General features: G+C 41.0%; 1 protein-coding gene across 1 annotated transcript; it reads right to left on the bottom strand.

Annotated features, from left to right (window-relative positions):
- Window positions 1-1412: 1412 nt before the first annotated feature.
- Window positions 1413-19348, bottom strand: myl7 (myosin, light chain 7, regulatory). The gene is made up of 7 exons (XM_073057267.1): window positions 19291-19348; window positions 16111-16215; window positions 14152-14227; window positions 13818-13922; window positions 13131-13209; window positions 2043-2091; window positions 1413-1593 (listed from the first exon to the last, which is right to left on the bottom strand). The coding sequence occupies exons 1-7, from the start codon at window positions 19291-19293 to the stop codon at window positions 1489-1491; spliced, it is 522 nt and encodes a 173-aa protein (XP_072913368.1). The 5' UTR covers window positions 19294-19348; the 3' UTR covers window positions 1413-1488.
- Window positions 19349-23701: the final 4353 nt, after the last annotated feature.

Here is a 23701-nt window from a genome sequence, read left to right as displayed (position 1 = left end):
AACAACATAGACAGTCTTGTAAATGCTTAGCCGGCATCTCTGAGACTGTGTGCTGTGTTGTCTTAGGGTGCAGATGTCAGAAGTAGAAGCCAGCGCTTGGCTTGGAGAAGGCGAAGCTGGCAGACGAGCTGGAGAGGATTCAGAGGGGCTGACCCGGGTGCAGACCATGTCGCTGCCTGCCACTTGACGGCATCGGAGTTGGTGCGTGCAAGCGGTGTGCAGTGGCTGTGAGTGGACATTTCTCTTGCGATCGCAAGACCCTGTTGGACATTGATAATGTGAAATCCCGTAGGCCTTTTTCCCTTGTTTGTTGGTGAGATAGGCAATGAGGTAGCAGCATGGCCTCGGTTGTAGCAAGGACTAGGCCTCAAGAAGGTTTGCCAGTTGCTGCTGTTCAGGTGAGACAATGTGAGAGTTGGTGTAGCATGGAGTCCATGTTGGCCTCTCATGTCAGTGCTGCCCTCCAGTGTTTGACTGATGGAATAACAGGCTGGATCGCTGGGAGTTGTACCATCCATTTACATGTCACTCAGGGATTTGGACTATACGCGTGTTTTCTTACATATTGGTGTGTGTTTTTATTTCTCTTTCTCACTATTTTGAATGTGCGTATGTACCTTGGTCCCAGAGGAACACTGTCTCAGTTGGTTGTATCCATGTATGGTTTGAATGATAATTAAACTTGATTTGATTTGATTGATCTGTGAAAGAGGAACAGATGTTTCAGTTCAGTTTTGTCTGACAAAGGTTATTCCATCTGAAACATTAACTACAACATACCTAATTTTGTTAATGACATAACGATAGGTGGCCAAGTGCAAGGAAATTGCAAAGAGCATGACAGATGAAATAATTTGGCAAAATGTAATCTATTAGGAAAATAGAAAAGCAGAATTGTTTTTTAAAGTTTCAGATTGAAAAATGGTTTTTGATGTAATATATTTGGGACCTTTTAAATGAAACACATAAGACCTTTATGAACTAAATATACAAACCTAAGGTCACATCTAGAGCACCGAATGGATGTTTTGTCACATTACCTAAGGGAACATAGAGTTACTTTTGGCCACTGGACTGATTTGTACAATAAAAGAATTGTACTACGAGGAGAAATTAAGTTGACAAGCCCACAATTTTTGGTCATTAAAACATGTAATAAATTCCTCAGATTTTGGGGTGATGTTTCCCCTGACTGATGAGTCTAAAAGGAGGGACCAGAATCTCAGAATAATACTTGGTCACTTGGGACCAAAGTGAGGAGAAAGTTCTTCAAAGAGTGTGAATCTGTGGAATTAGGTACCTTGTGGGTGCTCATTCATTGAATAATCCACTAAGATTGATTTTTAGATAATAATCTAAATGGGGATTATGCATTAAGGTGTTGAAAAACAAGAATCTTATTGAACGTTGAACCAACTCAATTACTGCTTTTATTTCTTATTCATTTATATTTCTGCTTTTATTGATGACAGCAGGTCCCCTTTCAATTTATGCTTCTTCCTTCTCATCTCCGTGTGTGATAATGTAACAGAGTGACTTGTAATCAATGTTTCCTGTAACATCAATAGGAGACACAGCAAACATCTGCTGAACCTGTAGGAGCAAGGGACAAGAACAAAGAGATTATAATAGTCAGAGGGAGAGACATACGCAAATAACAGGCTTGTATGGACATAGACACTTTCTTTTTCTGCTTCTAGTAGTATAGAAAGAATAAAACAAAGATTAAGGATTTGGAAACCCCATGCTTTCCTACACATCTCACTGTCTCTTTTTATTTTAATAATCTCACAACTCATAACATTACAAGATCCCCAGTTTTTAAGTGTCAGCATCTAACTTGTAAAGAACTATCCACTGAAAGATAATTTTAGCTCCTCTGGAATGTACATCCTGTATTGTTAATATTCAGGGACATAACTCTATTCCCTTAAGGGTTTATTTGTCCAATGAGATCATTCTGACTCTACCAAATGAGTTGGCAAAGCTTGTTTGAAACTCCCAGCGTTCAAGCAAATGCATAATTCAGGGTAAGACCTCACCTCTTCTGCACTGAACTTATCGGCCTGTGACATCAGCAGTGTTTTAAATCTGCAAAAGCAAACAAAGAGATACATATGGTTTTAATGTTCTTGCCAGACTGGGTTGTTAATGAAGTCACTTGACAGTTTGGACTTATTTTTGCTAAACTTTTAGTAGCGGTTGTTGTTCATTTTCACATCGGGTGGCATTTTTACCATTTCTGTAACATTTTGACTGTTTTTTTAACGAGGAAAAGTTGCTAGCTTGATGCTCAACCCAGTATGGGATGGAAAGCTTGTAAATTTACAGATTTGAACTCGGAACCATTCACCTCAAAGTCCAATGCTAATGCCACTACACTACCGCTTGGCTATGATAGCAGTTAGCACAACACACCATTACAACTCAGGCCAGTCTGGAGTTTGCGGTTCAGTTGCAGTGCTGTTCTGTAGCGAGGCTCTGTACGTCTGATGCACCATCAATAACTCACTCTGAGACGTAAGAAGCGAGGTATCGGCTTTTATTGACTGGAAGAATGAACAACACTACATCCTGGGGAATGAGGCTGGGCAACAGGCCTCAGTCGCCTTTATACAGGGGTCTGTGGGAGGGGCCACAGGAGCAGTCCAGACAGGTATATGTAGTTCACCACAACGTCATAATGTGAAGGTTTTCTCCAGGTCCCCTGGCTTCCTCTCACAGTCCAAAGAAGTACCATATAGTTGGTCACGAACTTATCAATCACCCCTTGTATGTCTCGTCAGCTGTATCCTCGCTCCATACCAAGAGTATATTCTTGATCTCGGGATCACTGCTGGTTGTGAGATATTTCATGTTGGCAAATAATAAACAAGATCAATCTGTTCCAGGCAAATATTGAAGAATAGCTGGTGACCCGGATATTAGAATTCTCCTCCTCTTTTAACTATTACAAGAAAATTTTACTGAGAATGCAAACGGGCATCAGTTTATTGCCCCGTGCAAAGGTTTTGAATTGTTAATTTAAATAACATTAAACTCCACTGCCAACCTCTGCTGAATGGATTGAGCAGAATATTCTAACGTCTGGAGCTTCCACTTCTGGGTCAATGATGGGGGTCCTATATGAGAAGGAGTCCTTCTATGTTCATACCATTATGAACATAGAACATAAAACACTACGGCACAGTACAAGCCCTTCAGTTCATGATGTTGTAACAACCATCTCAGACCAGTCTAGCCCTTTCAAGTTCACCAAATGAAACAACGTTCCTCTCGATTAAGTTGCGCAACACAGTACATAGAACACACACACACACACACACACACACACACACACACACACACACACACACACACACACACACACACACCCCTACACACACACACACACACACACACACACACACACACACACACACACACACACACACACCCCTACACACACACACACACACACACACACACACACACACACACACACACACTCACACACACAAACACACACACACACACACACACACACACACACACACACACACACACACACACACACACACACACACACACACAGCACTTAAGTAATGTAACCACAAATAAATTAACAAATAATAAGGTGAATTTATGACACAAGTTAAAGAGAAAACAGTATAATGCTACTGGCGCTTCATACATGATGAGACCCAGGTAGTGGCAGGGAGTTCAGTAGTCTCACGGCCTGGGGGAAGAAGCTGTTTCCCATCCTAATGTTATGGTACCTCCTGCTTGATGGTAGGGGGTCAAAAATTGTAGAATGGATGGGAGGGATTATAGACAATGCTGAGGGCACTGGATATGCAGTACTCCTGGTAAATGTCTCTGATGGGTGGAACAGAGACCCTGATAATCCTCTCAGCAGTCCTCGCAAGTAGTCAGTCCTTGCAGTCAGATGCCTTATGTGGTAACTTCTACTTTACAAAAGACCACTCGACAATGTTATGGCCAAAAGAACATCTTTATCTGGAACGGCAAATGATATTTACAAAACAGCGGCTTCCAGGTATCTCGTGCGGCATGGATGGGGGAACCATATACAATGCATACTGGGAGTAAAAAGAGTGGAAGTAAAAACCCCACCAACCCTGGAACCCGCCTCTTGCTACCAACAGTTTCCCGATTAGTATTAACTTACTGTTAATAATACTCACATTACAACACCTTACAATTCTCGTACCATATAATCATATAACAATTACAGCATGGAAGCAGACCATCTCGGCCCTTCTAATCCATGCCGAACGCTTACTCTCACCTAGTCCCACCTACCTGCACTCAGCCCATAACCCTCCATTCCTTTCCTGTCTATATACCTATCCAATTTTTTTTAAATGACAAAATCGAACCTGCCTCTACCACTTCTACTGGAAGCTCGTTCCACATAGCTACCACTCTCTGAGTAAAGAAGTTCCCCCTCATGTTACCCCTAAACCTTTGTCCCTTAACTCTCAACTCATGTCCTCTTATTTGAATCTCCCTTACTCTCAATGGAAAAAGCCTATCCACGTCAACTCTATCTATCCCCCTCATAATTTTAAATACCTCTATCAAGTGCCCCCTCAACCTTCTACGCTCCAAAGAATAAAGACCTAACTTGTTCAACCTTTCTCTGTAACTTAGGTGCTGAAACCCAGTTAACATTCTAGTAAATTTCCTCTGTACTCTCTCTAATTTGTTGACATCTTTCCTATAATTCAGTGACCAGAACTGTACACAATAATCCAAATTTGGCCTCACCAATGCCTTGTACAATTTCAACATTACATCCCAACTCCTATACTCATTGCTCTGATTTATAAAGGCCAGCATACCAAAAGCTTTCTTCACCACCCTATCCACATGAGATTCCACCTTCAGGGAACTATGCACCATTATTCCTAGATCACTCTGTTCTACTGCATTCCTCAATGCCCTATCATTTACTATGTATGTCCTATTTTGATTAGTCCTACCAAAATGCAGCACCTCACACTTATCAGCATTAAACTCCATCTGCCATCTTTCAGCCTACTCTTCTAGACTATGATGCAGCTGGTCAGGGCACTCTCAATGATGCTCCTGTTAAAATTGGCTAGAATGGAGATGTGGAGAGCCTTACGCCTCAATCTCCTCAGGAAGTAAAGATGCTGCTGCGCTTTCTTGACCAAAGAAATGGTGTTGAGTGACAAGGTGAGACAATTGGATATGTACACTCCCAGAAATTTGGTGCTTCTAACTCTCCCCATGGAGGAGCTGTTTATGAGCAGTGTTCAGATTCCCTCAGAGTCAGGTTTAATATCACGGGACTATATTGCAAAATTTGTTGTTTTGCAGCAGTAGGAAAGCACAATAATTAATAAAAATACTATAAATTACAAGAAGAAATATATATATATAATAAGTAGTTCAAAAAGAGAACAAAAATAATGAGGTAGTGTACATTGTCCATTCAGAAATCTGATGGTGGAGTGGAAGAAGCTGTTCCTAAAATGTTAAGTGTGTGTCTTCAGGCTCCTTTACCTCCTCCCTGATGGTAGCAATAAGAAGAGGGCATGTCCTGGGTGATGGGGGTCCTTAATAATGGATGCCGCCATTTTGAAGCATCGCTGTTTGAAGATGTCCTCGATGCTGGGGAGGCCCGTGCTCATGATGGAGCTGACTGAGTTTGCAACTTCCTGTGGCTTTTTCCAATCCTGTGCAACATGAAACTGCTCACCCCTTCCACTGCTGATCCCTCGATGAGGACCGGTGTTGGTTCTTTCCCCTTCCCCATCCTGAAATCCACAATCAATTCCTTGGTCTTACTGACATTGAGTGCAAGGTTGTTGCTGCGACACTACTCAACCAGCTGATCTATCTCACTCCTGTACACCTCCTCGTCACCACCAGAAATTCCACCAACAATAGTTGCACCATCAGTACAACTATGAGTCACTCCAATTTTTTTCATTCATGTTATTTTATAAGACTTTAAGACCATAAGACATAGGAGCAGATTAGGCCATTTGGCCCATTGAGGCTGCTCTGCCATTCAATCATGGCTCTCTTCTCCCCTCCTCAGCCCCACTTCCCAGCCTTCTCTCCATAACCTTTGATGCTGTGTCCAATTAAGAACCTGCCCAACAGGCTGACCTCCTGTGTCAGCAAGTACTCCATAACCTCATCCTTCACAATCGACCCCAACCACTGAGATCAGGCTAATTGGTCTATAATTCCCTTTCTGCTGCCTTCCTCCTTTCTTAAAGAGTGGAGTGACATTTGCAATTTTCCAGTCCTCTGGCACCATGCCAGAGTCCAGTCATTCTTGAAAGATCATTTGTAATGCCACCACAATCTTTAATGCTACCTCTTTTAGAACCCTAGGGTGCAGTTCATCTGTTCTGGGTGACTTATGTAGCCTTAGGTCTTTCAGCTTTTTGAGCACCTTCTCCCTTGTAATAGTAACTGCACTCACTTCTCTTCCCTCACACCCTTCAACATCTGGTATGCTGCTAGTGTCTTCCACAGTGAAAACTGATGCAAAATGCTGGTTTAGTTCACCTGCCATCTCCTTGACCCCTGTTATTATTTCTCCTGCCTCATCTTCGTCCTATATCCACTCTCATCTCTCATTTATTTTTACATACTTGAAAAAGCTTTTACTATCCACTTTGATATTCTTTGCTAGCTTGCTTTCATATTTCATCTTTTCCCTCCTAATGGTTCTTTTAGTCGCTCTCTGTAGGTTTTTAAAAGCTTCCTAATCCTCTGTCTTCCTGCTAATATTTGCTTTGTTGTATGCCCTTTCTTCTGCTTTTACAATAGCTTTGATTTCCCTTGTCAGCCACGGTTGTACTATTTTGCCATTTGACAATTTCTTCGTTTTTGGATTACACCTATCCTGCACGTTCTTCATTTCCCCAGAAACCCATGCCATTGCTGCTCTGCTGTCATCCCTACCAGCAGCTTCTTCAAATTTACTTTGGCCAACTCCTCTCTCAGACCACTGTAATTTCCTTTGCTCCATTGAAATACTGCTACGTCAAACTTTACTTTCTCCCTATCAAATTTCAAGTTGAACTCAATCACATTGTAATCACTGTCTCTTAAGGGCTCTTTTACCTTAAGCTCCCTAATCGCCCCTGGTTCATTACAGAACACCCAATCCAGTATAGCTGATCCCCTATTAGGCTCAACAACAAACTGCTCTAAAAAGCCATCTCATGGGCATTCAACAAACTCACTCTCTTGAGATCCATTACCAACCTGATTTTCCCAATTGACCGGCATATTGAAATCTCCCATGACTATCATAACGTTGCCTTTTGATACGCCTTTTCTATTTCCTGTTGTAATCTGTGGTCTGCATCCCAGGGAACAGAAAATGTGTATCAAAAGGGCCACACCACCCCCTCTGCCTATCTTCCTATCCCTCCGAGGAATTGGTTAACTGTGCCCAAGAAAGCTTCCTTAATCAATATACAGAGGGCACTATTAGAAAGGGTACCACTTTGGACCTCCTCATAAGGAATACAGAAGGGCTAGTGACTGCAGCATCAGTCAGGGAGCACTTCAGGTCTAGTGGCCATTATTCTATTAGAAGGGGTGGGTGCACAAGTTAAGGTCCTAAACTGGGGCAGGGCCAGTTTTGGAGATTAGGAGACATTAGGTGGGATCTTGCAGAGGTCTATTGGGTTGTACTGTTTGCTGGTAAAGGGACAATTAGCAAGTAGGAGGCTTTTAAAAGTGCAACATCCAGAGTCAGGGAGTGGCATGTTCATGTTTGGGTGAAGGGCAAGGTTGGCAACTTCAGGGAGTTTTATGTTTACGAGTTGAGGCTCTCATTGGTAAAAAAAAAAATAGAGACATACATCAGGTGGAGGCAATTGGGACAAACAAACCCTTTGATGCCTGTAAGTGTAGAAGTACACTTAAGAGGGAAATTAAGAGTGCACGAAGAAGGTTTTGGATGGATCTGGTCAGCAAGGTTAAAGAAAATCCCAAGAAATTCTAAAGATCTATTAAAAGGGCGGTTAAGGAGAGCCTTAAAGAACAGCATGGCTGTTTATGTGTGGAGTCACAGGAGAAGGGTAAGATTATTAGTCTTATTTGATTATATATCGGCTTTTACTGTTACAAAATGAGAAATGTGAGTAATGATGTCTTTGGACCACATACAAACTACCTGGATGGGGATTTTGGCAGCCGTCACCCGGATCAAGGTGGGTAAATCCCCAGGACTTGACCAAGTGCATCTTTGGATCTTGTGGGAAGCTGGGGGAGAAATTGTGGAGGCCCTTGTCTAGATAATTGCTTCATCTTTAGCTGCAGGTGGAGTTCCAAAACAAACTGATGGTGGAAAATGTACCATTATCTAAGAAGGAAAGCCAAGACGAGCCAGGGAACTACAGGCTTCTGGGAGTATTCTGAGGGACAGGATGTAATGAACACAGCTTTGTGTGTAGGAAATCATGTCTGGCAAATCGCTTAGATGTTTTTGAAATGCAAACTGAGAGGAGAGATGAGGGTAGAGCAGTAGTCGTTATCTATAAGGACTTTAGCAAGGCCTTTGACGAGATCCTACACGGCAGGCCAGTCTGGAAACAGACTGCATGGAACAGAGGAACCTAGTACCAACTTCCCTGAAAGCACGCAGGTAGCGAAGAAGGCATTTCATTAGATAGGACACTGAATACAGGGGTTGGGATGTTATGTCACAGCTGTACAAAACTTGGTGAGACTACATTTGGGGGATCATGTAGAGTTTTGGACATCAGACCAAAAGAGTGAAGAGAAGACTTACAGGGCTGCTGCCAGGACTCGAGGCCTGAGTTATAGGGAGAGGTTGGGCTGACTAGGACTTTATCCCCTGGAAGAATGAGGGGTGACCTTACAGAGGTGTATAAAATCATGAGAGGAATAGATAGCGTGAATGCACACTTTTCCCAGGGAAGGGTAACTAAATATTATAAGGCACAGGTTGAAGGTGAAAGGTGAAAATTTTCAAAGGAAACTGAGGGGCAACAAGTTGAACTGAAGGGCCCTTTTTCCATTCTCCATTACTTTATGCCACTTTAAGGGACTTTGTTGTACTCTGCGCTAATAACACATCAGAAATCTTAACTTTTTGATCCAATATTTGCCCTTGAACAAATAAAACACACTGTGCACATTGATAATATTATTACGTGCATAGAACAGGACCGAACTTTAGGATGAATTACGCAATGAGTGGATTGGTAGCAACATTTCCACCTCGCTGACAATCAACACTGGTGCACCACGCAGATGCCTGCTTAGCCCACTGCTTTACTCTCTCTCTACCCATGACTGGGTGGCTAGGCACAGCTCAAATACCATCTATAAATTTGCTGATGATACAAGTATTAATGCCAGAATCTCTGATGGTGACGAGAGGGCATACAGGAGTGAGATGTACCAGCTGGTTGAGTGGTGTTGCAATAACAACCTAGCGCTCAATGTTGGTAAGACCATCGAGCTGATTGTGGACTTCAGAAAGGGTAAGACGAGGGAACACAAACCAATGCTCGTACAGTGACCAAAAATGGAGAGAGAGAGCAATTTCAAATTCCTGGGTGTCAATATCTCTGAGGATCTAGCCTGATTCCAACATTTCATTGCAACTATAAGAAGACAAGACAGTAGCTATATCTCATTAGGAGTTCGAGGAGATTTGGTTTGTCACCTAAAGCGCTCTCAAATTTCTACTCTCTCAAATTCGTCGCTAACTCTGAGCCTCCGAGGAAAGCCACCGCTACAACCTGCAACCTGGTCATCTCTGAGGCTGAGGTACGCAGGTGTTTCCAATGAGTGGACAGTCGCAAGGCTGTGGGATCGGACAGCATCCCAGGGCGAGTACTTAGGATGTGCACAGCACAACTGGCAGGTGTGCTTACAGATATTTTTAATCTCTCCCTCTCCCAGTTTAGAGTGCACACCTGCTTCAAATTATCCACCATCGTCCCTGTACCAAAAAAGACCAAGGTAACATGTCTGAATGACTGGCGTCCTGTCGCACTCACCTCAATAATAAGCAAATGCTTTGAGAGGCTGGTCAGGAATTACATCTGCAGCTTACTACCACCCAAATTGGACCCTACAATTCACCCACTGACACAACCGTTCAACAGATGATGCAATAGCCACTGCTCTACATACCATCCTTACACATCTGGAGAAGAAGGATGCTTATGTGAGAATGCTGTTCTTGGACTACAGTTCAGCATTCGACACCATAGTTCCATCCAGGCTCGACAAGAAGCTCAGAGACCTCGGCCTTGACCCTGCCTTGTGCAGCTGAATCCTGGACTTCCTGTCAGGTTGTAAGAGTGGGCTTCCTCACCCCCACCCCTCTGATTCTTAATACAGGAGCCCCTCGGGGCTGTGTACTAAGTCCCCTCCTTTACTCCCTGTATGCGTGTGACTGTGTCGCCACCCACAGCTCTAATCTACTAATCAAATTTGCCGATGACACTAATTGATTGGCCTAATCTCAAACAATAACGAGGTGGCCTACAGGGAAGAAGTCATCTCTCTGACACAGTGGTGTCAAGAAAACCTCTCCCTCAATGTTGCAAAAACAAAGGAGCTGGTTGTGGATTACAGGAGGAATGGAGACAGCTAACCCCTATTGACATTCAATGGATCTGGGGCTGAGAGGGTAAAAGCTTTAAATTCTTTGGCATCCACATCACCGAGGACCTCACGTGGTCTGTACACACCAGCTGCGTGGTGAAAAAGGCACACCAGGTTCACCTCAGGCTGTTGAGGAAGTTTGGTAAGGGCTCCCCAAGTCCTAAAAACTTTCTACAGGAGCACAATTGAGAGCATCCTGACTGGCTGCATCACTGCCTGGTGTGGGAACTGTACTTCCCTCAGTCGCAGGACTCTGCAGAAAGTGGTACGGACAGCCCAGCGCATCTGTAGATGTGAACTTCCCATGATCCAGGACATTTACAAAGACAGGTGTGTAAAAAGGGCCTGTAGGATTATTGGGGAACGGAGTCACCCCAACCACAATCTATTCCAGCTGCTACCACCCAGGAAATGATACCACAGCATAAAAGCCAGAACCAACAAGCTCCAGGACAGCTTCTTCCACCAGACTGATTAACTCGCGCTGATTTGAGTGTACTCTATGTTACATTGACTGTTGTATTTATTATAAATTATTATAAGTTACTATGATTGCACATTGCACACTTAGACAGAGACATAATGTAAAGATTTTTACTCCTTATGTATGTGAAGGGTGTAAGAAATAAAGTCGATTCAGTTCAATTCAGATGTACTGTGCAGAGCATCCTGACTGGCTGCATCACCACCTGGTATGGGCAGGGGGCGCTACTGCACAGGATCATAGCAAGCTGCAGAGTTGCAAAATTACTGTAGTCAGCTCCATCATGGGCACTAGCCTCTGTAATACCCAGGACCTCAAAAAAACAGCCTCCATCACCAAGGACCCCCACCACCCAGGACATGCCCTCTTCTGACTGATACCATTAGTATGGAGGTGCAGAAGCCCGAAGACGCCCACTCAAAGATTCAGAAACAGCTTCTTCCCCTCTGCCATTCGATATCTCACAATTTTTTAAATTCCTTTTTTTGCACTACTCATCTTAATGTAACTATTTAAAATACATTTATATACTTACTGTAACTCAGTTTTTTTGTATATTATCACGTATTGCATTGTACTGCTGCTTACAAACTTAACAAATTTCATGACACATGTGGATGATATTAAACCTGATTCTGATTCCAATTCTGACCATGAGTACCCGATACAAATTTCCCAAAAGCCAGATTTCACCATGAATTGTACGTACAAACTACAAAATATGCCCAAAATTCCATACTTTTAAGCCTAAAAAGAGTTTGCAATTAGAATTTCCCTTGTGAGATTTCTGGCTCTTCGTCTGCATTTCAGTAATATGGCTTGAAGACCTTGTGCTGTCTTATTGTTATATTAGTTTTAGTGAGAATCCTTGAGGTTGGTTCCTATTGGTCAACAATTGCACCCCCGCCTCGGTTTCTGCTCCCTCCCCCTGTGATTCTCTTACCCATTTGTCCATGCCCACTAATCTTGCTCCCAGCACTAATCCCCAGAAGCAGTCAAAGTGCTACACCTTGCCACGCACCACCTCCGTTCAGGGCCGCAATCCGTCCTTCCAGGTGAAGCAACACTTCACCTGTGAACCTGCTGGGGTCATCCATTGTGTCTGGTGCTCCCTCTGCGGCCCGTGAGGCCCGTCGTAAATTGGAGGGCCGCCTCGTCGAGCACCTCCACACCATCTGCCGCAAGCAGGACTTCTTGGTGGACAAACATTTTAATTCTGATTCCCATTTCCACTCCGACGTATTGGTTCATGGCCTTCACTTGTGCTGAGGTGAGGCCTGCCCTCAAGGTGGAGGAGCAGCACATCATCGAGGACCCCCACTACCCAGGCTGTGCTCTCTTATCTCTGCTACCAGTTGGCAGGAGGTAAGTTAGGTTCCACACCACCAGGTTCAGGAAAGGTTATTAACCTACAACCAGGGTTCTGGACCGCCATGGACAACTTCACTCTCCACAACTCTGAATTAACTGTACACTCACTTTCAAGGACTCTTTGCAAAACTGTGTCATTTTTTTTATTTGCACAACTTGTCCAATTTTGTACATTGTTTGTCAGTCTTTGTTTATGTACAGTTTTTCACAAAATTCTATTGTATTCCTTTATTTCCCTGTAAATACTTGTAAAAAAATGAATCTCTAGGTAATATATGGTAACATATACATACTTCAATAATGAATCTTACTTTGAACCATCTCTTTCCTACCATCCCAACTGTAGATTCTCTCTGATGTGACAGGCTTGTTGGAGGGCAGGGGACTGAACTCAACTAATGCTACTGCAAAAATCAGGGAGGGAAAGCTGTGAGAAAACCTTCAAAACAAGCTTGGCCAATAAAAATATAAACAAAGCAAAGGATGTGAAGGCCTCATCTAAAATACACTCTGATCTTCAGTTCCCAAATATCATGGGAAAATGCTAAACACTGAACTCACTTCCTTCTGCAGGGTCGTTGGGTAACTTTTATTTTAGCTCATGGTCTCGATGAGTAATACTCACTCGTTCTTATTGACAGTCCCTGTACCTTGAGGATCAAATAGTTTGAATGCATTCAAAATGGTTTCTTCTGGATCAGTGCCTGTAGGAATGAAGTGGGCAATTAATTGATCACATTTGTAACCACAGCGCTGAGATTAGGACAGATGGAATCACTGTAAAACACTGCTTGCCTAAAATAAAAGACTTCTATTTACAGCTGCTTGGACATTCCAAAACACTTACAGGCAATCTAAATACTTTAGAAAGGCTGTCACTCTGTTGTAGTGTTGCAAATAATAGCAGTCAATTTGCACACAATAAACTTCCATGAATGGACTGTGATAGTAATCACTATCTATTTTGGTGTTGTTGACCAAGAGACAAATATTAGTCAAAGTACAAGTTGGAACTCACTTCACAATAATGAAATGGGGTCCTTTGCATTCATTCTTCACCACACTCACTCACTATTGCAAAGGAGTACAAGTGTAGAGGTTGTGTTTAAGTCTCTTCTGTGGGACTTAATCAACACCATTCTGACTCAGAGTCAAGCGAGCTATCCATTGAGGACAGCAAGGTCTCCAACACTATGCAAGTAGTGACAAAACAAACAATAAGAAACTCTTCAAGTACTGAGAAGGTGACTCTTATAACTGTGATCTGTTGGGGGTGTAATTGGTGCAGATGGGTGGTCAAATGTGGCCTTACCATTCAGCTTTTCTCCGAAGAGACTGAGAAACACTGTAAAGTTCATTGGCCCCTTTCCCTCTTTCAACATCTCCTCCAGTTCTTCATCCTTTACATTTACCTTGCCTACAAAGATATTCATTCAGTTAATATTATATCATTTGTATATTTAAATAATTTAATTGAATTTTTTCCTTACAAAGTCACTTTGAAGAGACCAAGTAACAGTGTTGGTTACATAATGCAATTCCAGTGCTTTGAAACCAGCCATTTCCAGGAGAAATCTGACAAGTGCCGTGAACCTCAAACTACTGGATAGCCAGTCAGTGGAGAAATGCTTAATATGTTCGCTCACCCAATTGCATGAAGGTCTCTTTCAGATCTTGTTTACTAATGATCCCATCACGGTTCTGATCGATGCAGCCAAATGCCTGTTAGTTTATGAAAGAGATTTAATTAATATCTTCTCTGGCACTGCTTGGTGTTATTCATCACTCATAGTTGACATTTAATACAGCCCCCAACAGCAATCCTCCTTGGAAAAACTGCACCCTATAACCCAGCGCTTACTGAAATAATGGTCGCACCATGGGGAAAGGAACAGGGAACCAGGTTGCCAAGGAGAATGGAAACGGTTTTAATTTACCGAATGCATTTCATGGCCACACCGAGAGGGTCTTTGGCTACCAGGGAGGCAGAGTCACAGTGAGGAGAGAGGAGAGATTGGGAGGGAGAGTCTGAGTTAAGATCATTGATTTCTCTTTTGCACATTGGTTGTTGCCTGTCCTGTTGGGTATGGTCCTCCATTGATCCTACCATGTTACTTGCAGTTACTGTGATTGCCCTCAAGAAAATGAATCTCTGGGGTGTATATGTACTTTGATAATAAATTTACTTTGAGCTTTAAAAGCTGTGATGAACTGGTGATGAGGAATGATCAATTGTGGATGAGTTGGGGGGAATGTGCAGAAAGATCATGGAATTCTGGTCCACAGAGCTGATGGGGAAAATAAGAGTGAGAAGATAAAAGCATTCCTTGTCAGGTGATGCTGTTAAGAAAGTGGACCACCACTGTTCCAATGGTTTGTGGCCTTGCAAATGCATCTGACTTCCCTGACCCACAAGCTCTTGTTCCAGCTATCAGCTAACTCCCTCAGGAAAGTCAGCCATCCTCAAGTAGAAGTGGAAAAGGGATAATATCTAAGGCGTTCAGACTGAAGTCATCATGTCGAAATGAAGGGCTACCAACCTCAACTTGTGAAAAAGGCAAAGGCAGCAATTACATGGGAACCCTGCGAACTATGTACCATTCTGACTTGGAAATTTATCATCACTGCCTCACCATCGCCGGCTCTAAATCCTTAAACTGCCTACCTGAAAAAACCATCAGAAGGCAAATGGAGTTAAATTCAGGTAAGTGTGAGGTGTTGCATTTTGGGAAGACTACTCAGGGTAGGACTTCCACAGCGAAAGGCAGGGCACTAGGGAGTTTGGTAGAACACAGGGCTTCATCCCCTGAAAAGATGCAGACATGGTAGTGAAGAAGGCTTTTGGAATGTTCGCCTTCATAAATCAGAACATCAAGAATAGAAGTTGGAATGTTGTGTTGCGGTTGTGCAAGATGATGGTGCAATTGCATATGGAATATTGTCTTCAGTTCCAGGCGTTCTGCTGTCAGAAAGATGCCATGAAGCCAGGAAGAGTGCAGGAAAGATTTTCAAGGATGCTGGCGGAACTTAAGGATTGAGTTAGAGAGAAGTTGTGCAGACTTTATTCATTGCAGTGTAGAATCATGAAGGGTGATTTTATAGAGGTGGATAAAATCATGAGGGATATTGATAGGGTGAAAGCAAGCAATCTATTTCACAGGGTTTGGAAATCAAGAATTAGAAGACATAGTTTTAAAGTGAAAGGGAAGAGACTTAATATGAGACTGAGGGACAACTTTTTCACCAAGAGGCTGATCAATATATGGAACGAGCTGCCAGAGGAAGTGGTTGAGGCAGGTTCATTAACAACATCTAAAAGACACTTGGGCACGTACATGGGTTGGAAGGTTTTAAAGGGACTATTCCAAGCAGTTGGCTGTGCACGCATGCTACAATTTTCTGATCATATAGTGAAAATTGGAGATATTGCAGATAGGTATCAAAGCAGACTATCAAGGAGCCACAAGAACAATCAAAAAGGGAGAAGGAAATTGGGTAAGGAAATTCAGAATGTGAACAGTCTGTGGGGAAGATGAATTTCAGGGGTTGTATGCTGTACACATCCTTTGATAAATAAATGTACTTTGAATCTTTGAACTCCTCACCTCTTTAAACTCCTGAATTTGAGATTGTTCAAACATGGAGAAGACGTTGGATGAGTTCCGTTGGGTGTGTTTGGTTGAACCTTTCCTTGCTGCTTTCCTGCTTGCCTACCAATGGAACAGGCAGAGCAAAAGGTAGGGTATCAAACTATAATTTCTGTGACACCTTTATCATGTCATCAGTCAAATATAATTTAAATTACTGTAAGGCTCGCTACTTTATGTAAAGAAAACATAATTATTAAAAATAAGATCATTACAAGAAAAAGGTTATCTTTATGTACAACAAAACATCGAAGCGTACAGTGAAATGTGTTGTCTGCGCCGACAGCCAACTGTCTGAATATATGCTGGGAGAAGCCCTCAGTACTTCCAGCACCAGCATGGCGTGCCCACAACTTACCCTAACCTGTACGTCTTTGGAACATGGAAGGACACTGGAGCACCCAGAAGAAACCCACGCAGTCACGGGGAAAACGTACAAGCTCCTTACAGACAGCAGTGGGAATTGAACCCTGATCACTGATTGCTGGTGCTATAAAGCATTACGCTAACATACTGACCCTAAATATTAAATTGTTGATGAAAGAGATTAAGATCAGGTTGACTAATTTTAAATAAAATTTGGAAAAAGAAACTTCCATCTTGCTCATCCAAGTTCTTTAGCCAAACAAAGTCTTCTGCAGACATCAGCACACCAATACTTCCATACCAGTACCAGAACCATCATTCTTATTTTAATATATGTAGATTATATCCCCAGTAATGATGTGATGAGAGAGTAATTTCTTTTTAACTTTTAGTCAAGTTCTTACACAATATATTTTGTTTCCGATGAACTTTACTGTTACCCAATTCACATTTACCGAATACTTTCAGTAAAAGGTAGATCATCTGATTTCTTTAGCTGGTAAGTTCCCCTTCATTGTGCATAAATCTGCTGTTTTTTTTTCCCATTATATGTTACACAAAAACTAAACTCTATCATGCCTGTTCTAATTTAGTTTTGTTGTCACCAGACTACATGGTTATATTACTACCATACATTGTCAATATCTGCAATTCACTGTCATACAACTCAGGGCCAGCTAGTCCTTTCTGTAAATCACAAGGGTTCTCTAGAACTATAACACAGAACTCCAGCAGTAGCGGATTGATGATGTTTCCAAATTCAATTTTAACCAGTACCTTGCAACAAGGTGCTGTTTAATATTCTAGAATTTTTCATATAATTTATCTCCATCAGATTTGCTAAAAAAAAATACTCCCCACCTGTTTCTCACATTCATCTGAATAGAAAAATGCTCTTAACATTGCAGGAAAGCCAGTTCAAGGATGTTCTTAATTAAATTGCAATTTCTTAAAACTGACAAGTGCGGAACTCTGATGTGGAAAATACTTGTATGAGTTTTTAATATTTTAAAGTAAGTTTTACGATAATCTAGCTTTCAACAACTGTATTTCCACAGTACTGCCGACATTGTAAAACATGCTGAAGTTATCAAAGTAGATTTATCAAGAGAGGTGGAGAGAGTCTGAGAAAAAAAAAGAGACAGAGACAGAGAGAAAAGGAAGGGAATTCCAGGATTTAAGATCCAGCAAACTTAAGCCACGAGCAACTGCTGATGGAGCAAAAGGTCAAGATTTGAGGAGATCAGGGTTTCAGAATAGGGATTCAGGTACTTAGAACGTTATTCGGTGTGATGCCATGTAATGAATAGATAATTAAGCATCAAAGTGATTAAATAGAAGTTTAGTAATATGAGTTATATTAAATTAAATTAAATGTTTTCTATTTATTAAGGGAAGCTGTCACCAATAGGCTATAGTAACTGCATATATTTGAAGGAAGTGCTGTTGAGCATAATTACAATGGTTGATGACAGACTGATTTTGTCATTTCCATGGACAAATGCGCTCTGTAAGAAAGAAGATTCACTGTAATAACGGAAAGAGCCAGGAGATGGCTATTTGGCCCCTCTTGTTACCTTTGTCATTCAGTAATCTTTTACCTAAGTATCACTTTCTAGCAGTAATGTGATATTTTATTCCCCTTAACAACCAGTTGATTTCTGTCTTGAATGTACTCAGCTGCTCAGCCTCCAAATTCTTGTTTAGTGAATTCCAAAGATGACTAAAATTCCTTTTCATCTCTGTCTCTAATGACCAATCTTATCTAGAGACTATTAACTCCACAGTCCTGGGAATTTTCAACCTTGCTTCTGCCATCAAGCCTTGTAAGAATTTTGTATGTTTTAGTGAGATTATCTTTTATTCTTCTAAACTCAGGAGAGTTACAGACATAACCTGCGTTGTCATTCCTCATAGGACAAACTGCCAGTCCAGGAAGAAATCAGTGAATCTCGTCTACACTGCCTCTATCGCAAATATAGCTTTCCTTAGGTAAGGAGAGCAGACTGATATACAATGTTCCAGTTACAAGCCTCCATAACATTTAGAGAAAAATGCGCCGCTGTTGTACTCAGATCCTCTTCCAATAAAGCCAACATCCTTGCTTTTCAGAGTTAAGCGTACAAGGGCATCTAGGTCTCCCTGAACATCAACAACTTTTAATCTTTAACCATTTAAAAGTTACTTTTTATCTACCAAAATGTAATTGAGAAAAAAAATTGCCTTTTCATGTTATTTACTTTAAAGTATTTATCAATGTAGTTGCAGTACAGAGCAGATTTTTAATCTTTCAATGTAAAAAAAAATTAGAACTGATCAAAAATATTAGTAATTCACATCTGCAAATAAAAATTAACAATACAGCAGATACTGGCAGTAAAAACGAAAGGCTCTGAATAATGTCTTATAAAAAGATCTTGTCTGCTTTGATATTAATGTTACAACTAACTTTTAAAATTTCCCTTGCAGTTTTTTTTACACTGCGCGGAATAATAAATAGTGATCTTGTACTTTATACTTCCGAGATCTGGAATCAGTATTTCAGAGTTAAAATATGGACAGATTTCATCAAGGGTTCCATATTTCCTTTGGTCAAGATCGTTTAATCTGTTAGAAGGATCTTGATACAAAAAGTGGGAGAAGCACACATACATTGTATTAAGGTATAGTTTGCAATTGCTTTAATTATGTTTGATCTTGACCATTTGCAACATGGAAAGAAAATTCTGGCTTAAGGGAGATACGGAACAAACAAAATATTTTATCACTTACCATTTTATGTAGCTGATGTTGAATACAAATGCTAGTGTCAGATCACTTTTGTCCTATATAGTCCTCTTTATCTCTTTGTTCCTAAAATGGGCACACACCGATGGATAGAGACCTTACAAGGAAATATGCGACCTAGTATCTGACTGTCACAGGACTCTGATAAAAGAAATTCCTTCTCTACAGTCCAGATAGTGTAAAGAGGGTTTAACATTCCAGAGTAACATTAAACCTTTAAATCCACATTATCAATTTAGTATACTATTTACATAGATGACTTGATGAACTGGGATGCCATTTAGTTGGTGTCCAAGTTAAACCACTGTCAGACTGGATATCTGTATCACTGGTGTGCTTGAGCTATATTCAACATCGGTCATGTACAATTAGCATAGTACAATGTAGTTAGCTGCCTCAGAATGCCTTAATTTTAATGCAACTTCTTGATTCAAAAGTTTTGGGGGTTCAGATCTAAGAGTATAATTTAGGTAGAGCAGTGCCACCTCATTGAATATGTTGCATTTTCTAATAAGATGTTAAATTTAAATCCCGTATTTCAGTTAATCTCATTCCAAGCTCCTCAAATAGAATTTTGCATCCTATATCTTTAATTCCTACAGTCTGGATTCCTGTCCATCACGTTAACAAAATTATTCATTCCAGAATCACAAATGCATTTCTTCCAGTTTGAAGATAATAAAGGTAATCCATCTTACTTTGTCTTTTAACTGCAACTTTCTACCACTCTCCTTCATTACTATCTAGCTGAGTGAGAACTCATTGGATTCTACTTTTGCACGTCTAGTCATAGCCAGAATGAATCACTTGTATTGGTTTCTCTTCCTTCCTCCCCCAAAACAACCTACCGTAAATGTTCTCTTTTTTATCACTTGAACACAGGGCAAAGGTAACATCATCTGAAAGTATGGCGTTAATTTCTCTAGGTAGGCTGGTGACAACTGATTCCACCTCAACACCAACTCCTCCACAGTCTCGAAATAGTTTAGCTCTTCTGATGTTCAATATTAGATTAGCAGAATTTTTCCATCAAATATAGGGGTGAGATAAGTCACTATAGAAATCCCCAATGCAGACGTCTTTCTGTAACTGCCGAATCCACCCTTTTCCAGGAATTTGCTGGAAAGAGAACAAGACTGAACCATGGTTTCACATTTCACTGATAGGAGTTTCAGGATTGCTAGCTACCTATGTCAATATACTGAAATCTGTTGTGTCCAGCCTCGATGTACCTATTTCTGGATTTGATTATTCTTCATACATCTGAGGTAATCCAAAAACCCTGCCACTCTTGCTGCAAGTCCCTTTCAGCTTTCTCTTCTTGGTTTGCTAACTACACTGGCTCTCAGTTAAGCAATCTCTCTATATCCTTCAGTACTACAATCTCTGAGATAGTTGCACTTTATCTATTGAGGATGATCACCCCACCACTAAACAATCCATCTTTCACTGCCAAGGTTCTAAGCACTGGAATTCCTACCTAAGCATGCTACCTTTGTAAATTTGACTAGTTTTTCTTTCATGACTACCATACCTATTTATATATTACTTATTATATATTTAGGTATTGACCAGCACATCAGCCGCTGTAACTTCTGCCATTTCCAACGGTATCTTACTGCTAAGCACATCTTTCCTTCCAACATCACTGTCTCCATAGGGATAGCTCTTTAGGTGACTCCCTTAACCACTTGTCCCATCCCACTGATCTCCCTCCTGGTGGTACAAGTGCTACACCTGCCCTTATACCTCCTCCATCACCAGAATTCAGGATCTAAAACAATCCTTCTATGTGAGACTGTCACAGTCACCTTGTTGTTCCTGTGAGGCTTCCTCTACATCAGGGAGGCACGGCGCAGATTGGGGGACTGCTGTGTCGAGCAATTTTCTCCATCCATCATCAAAGGGGTAATTTTCCTGTGGTTACTCATTTCAATTCAACGTCCCATTCCTATTCTGACACGTCTGACCATGGCCACCTTTACTCTCATGATGAGGCCAAACTCGGGATGGAGGAGAAATACCTAATATTCCAACCGGGTGGCCTCCCAGATAAAATATGATGGTATGAATATTGATTTCTCTAACATAGTAATTTTTCTCCCCTCCTTTCTTCTCTATTTTTCTATTCCTCATTCTTATTATTCCTCATTTTTTCCTCACTTGCCCATCGCCTCCCTCTGATTTCCCTTCTTCTACCCTTTCTTCTGTGGTCCACTATCCTCTGCTATTGGATTCCTTCTTCGTCAGCTCTTCCACCTATCACTTCCCAGCTTCTTAACTTCATCTCCCCCTCACCCATCCACCAACATTACGCCCTTCTCCTCAACATCTCTTCCCCTCTCTTTACCTTTTTATTCTGGCTTCTGCTCCCTCCTTTCCACTCGTGATTAAGGGTCTCATCCTGAAGTGTTGACTGTTTATTTCCCTCTATAGAGGCTGCCTGATTTTCTGAGTTCATCCAGCATTTTGTGTGTGCTGCTCTAGATTTCCTGCATCAATAAAGTCTATTGTGTTTATATCTACTTACATGTCTCAGTGTTGAATGTTGCCAAGAATGCTCTTATGGAACTATCTGAGACATATTGCATGAGTTAATGGTGTTATCTGTTAAGATTTATATTAAAAGATTCTGTGTCATTGTTCTGCAAACCTGTAATTCTACCACCTCATTGACTATATAAATAATCCAAACGTTAGCTTGAAAAGCCATATTCACAATAACATATTTGTGGTCAGATTTATGCTTTAAAAATATTTATTATAATTTTTCACTACTGTACTTTTGAATCTCTCTGGCTTAATAGAGGGCAATACAGCTTCATACTATGCAACGTGCTACAATTAGCATCGCATGTTTTCATAGATATGTGAAATGAAAGGAGAAATAAATAATCAAAAAGTTGTAATTTAATCCTTGTAGGACTGATATTTTTAATTAGTAATATAATATACAGTAACAAGTACTGTTTAACAATACAAGAACTGATGCCATAAAGGACCAAGTAATATCCACCTTTGTAATTTTCATAATAAAATTATGAAGCTGTGTGTTAATGTGAATTATTCCCTTCCAATTAGTCTACCAGAGAACAGGACACCAAGGAATACTCCAAGCATTGTTGCCTGATTTATCTTTTTTGTTGATGTTAGAAATTTTCCCTTTCTACACTAATCCATTTGTAGCCCAACCTAACCAGGGTTTGGCTCATCTGGGGGTTGTGAAACTGGAAACAAATCAGATTAACCACTGAATATGTAATGCCACATTTGGGAGAAATTAAATCAGACACAAAGCATTTTATTTGTGTATTTATTATTTATGTTAGCCACAATGTAACTTCTTTATTTATTAATCTACTCACCATCCTGCTACAGTTGATTCATGCAATATTCCTAGAAATTAATCACGATATCCAAAATCATTCATGGATAGCACAATACTTACAATATTTGGCTGTCACTTAGAGTGTACCAATGCTATTAGTTTACAGGAAAGAACATTCTCACTTTCAGTGAGAATTATAATTGGTATGCAAGAGTTGGTGTAAGAACTAAACATGATTTGATTGTGATGATATTAAGGTGGTGATTATTTGGAAAAAAATTAAGTCGGTGCATCACAAGTTTAGCGATGAAGTTAAGAATGATCTTCAACATAAATATTGACTTCCTATTAAAACCTGTAAAAAAAATTAAGTAAATTAATTTAATACAAAATGTTGTCTTCTTGTATTCCTTTCCTCAGAGCAGTGAGATTTTATTCCAGAGACTGACTTCTTTTTGGAACTATGGCCCACAAGATGAGTCCATTTGGTCTGGACCCAGTCCCACTTTAGTCCTAGCTGTCCATTTGCATGACTGGTAATTCCTACTGGGTGTTGGCCAACAGCCCCCAGGAATCCCAAGGACAGTCACAACTCCTTAAAAGGTATGGCCCATAACACACATAAGATGGAGGTTTGGGCTGAAGACTCAAGATAGGACTGGAACCTCCCTGCCATCCACCTGGCCTTCTGGAACTCCCTGACTCTAGGGCTGAGTCTAGAGACCCAGGGATAAGAGCAAAATTAGTAATAGGCCATGCATCCCTTCACACCTGTTCTGTTGTCCATTAAGATCATGGATGATCTACCTCAGTTGCATTTCCCAGTACCATCCCTTGATCCTCTTACAACCCAGAATAATCACAATGACCCAGCTTCTGCAGGCAGACAGTTCCAAAAATGAGATACCCAGGGACCATGTTTGATCCAGAAGACAGAACTGAGCTTGAGTTCAGATCCAGCCCTAGACCCGCTAGAAAACTGAAGTACTAGTGGGCATATGACTGCAGTGTATAATACTAAGATACAGTATTGGTGGTCACTGTTAAATATATTTGGAGATGCAATAC

This window comes from Hemitrygon akajei, chromosome 1, assembly GCF_048418815.1.
Source record: "Hemitrygon akajei chromosome 1, sHemAka1.3, whole genome shotgun sequence".
NCBI classification, from domain to species: domain Eukaryota; kingdom Metazoa; phylum Chordata; class Chondrichthyes; order Myliobatiformes; family Dasyatidae; genus Hemitrygon; species Hemitrygon akajei.
This window is presented reverse-complemented; position numbering and strand designations above follow the sequence as displayed.

What these genes read in the sequence shown, in the direction of transcription:
- myl7 (XM_073057267.1), bottom strand. An exon ending in CTTCGGAGAAAAGCTGAATG is followed by an intron (nt 13,210 to 13,817) that starts GTAAGGCCACAT and finishes TCATTCCTACAG; the next exon opens with GCACTGATCCAGAAGAAACC. An exon ending in ATAAGTTCAGTGCAGAAGAG is followed by an intron (nt 1,594 to 2,042) that starts GTGAGGTCTTAC and finishes TTGCTCCTACAG; the next exon opens with GTTCAGCAGATGTTTGCTGT.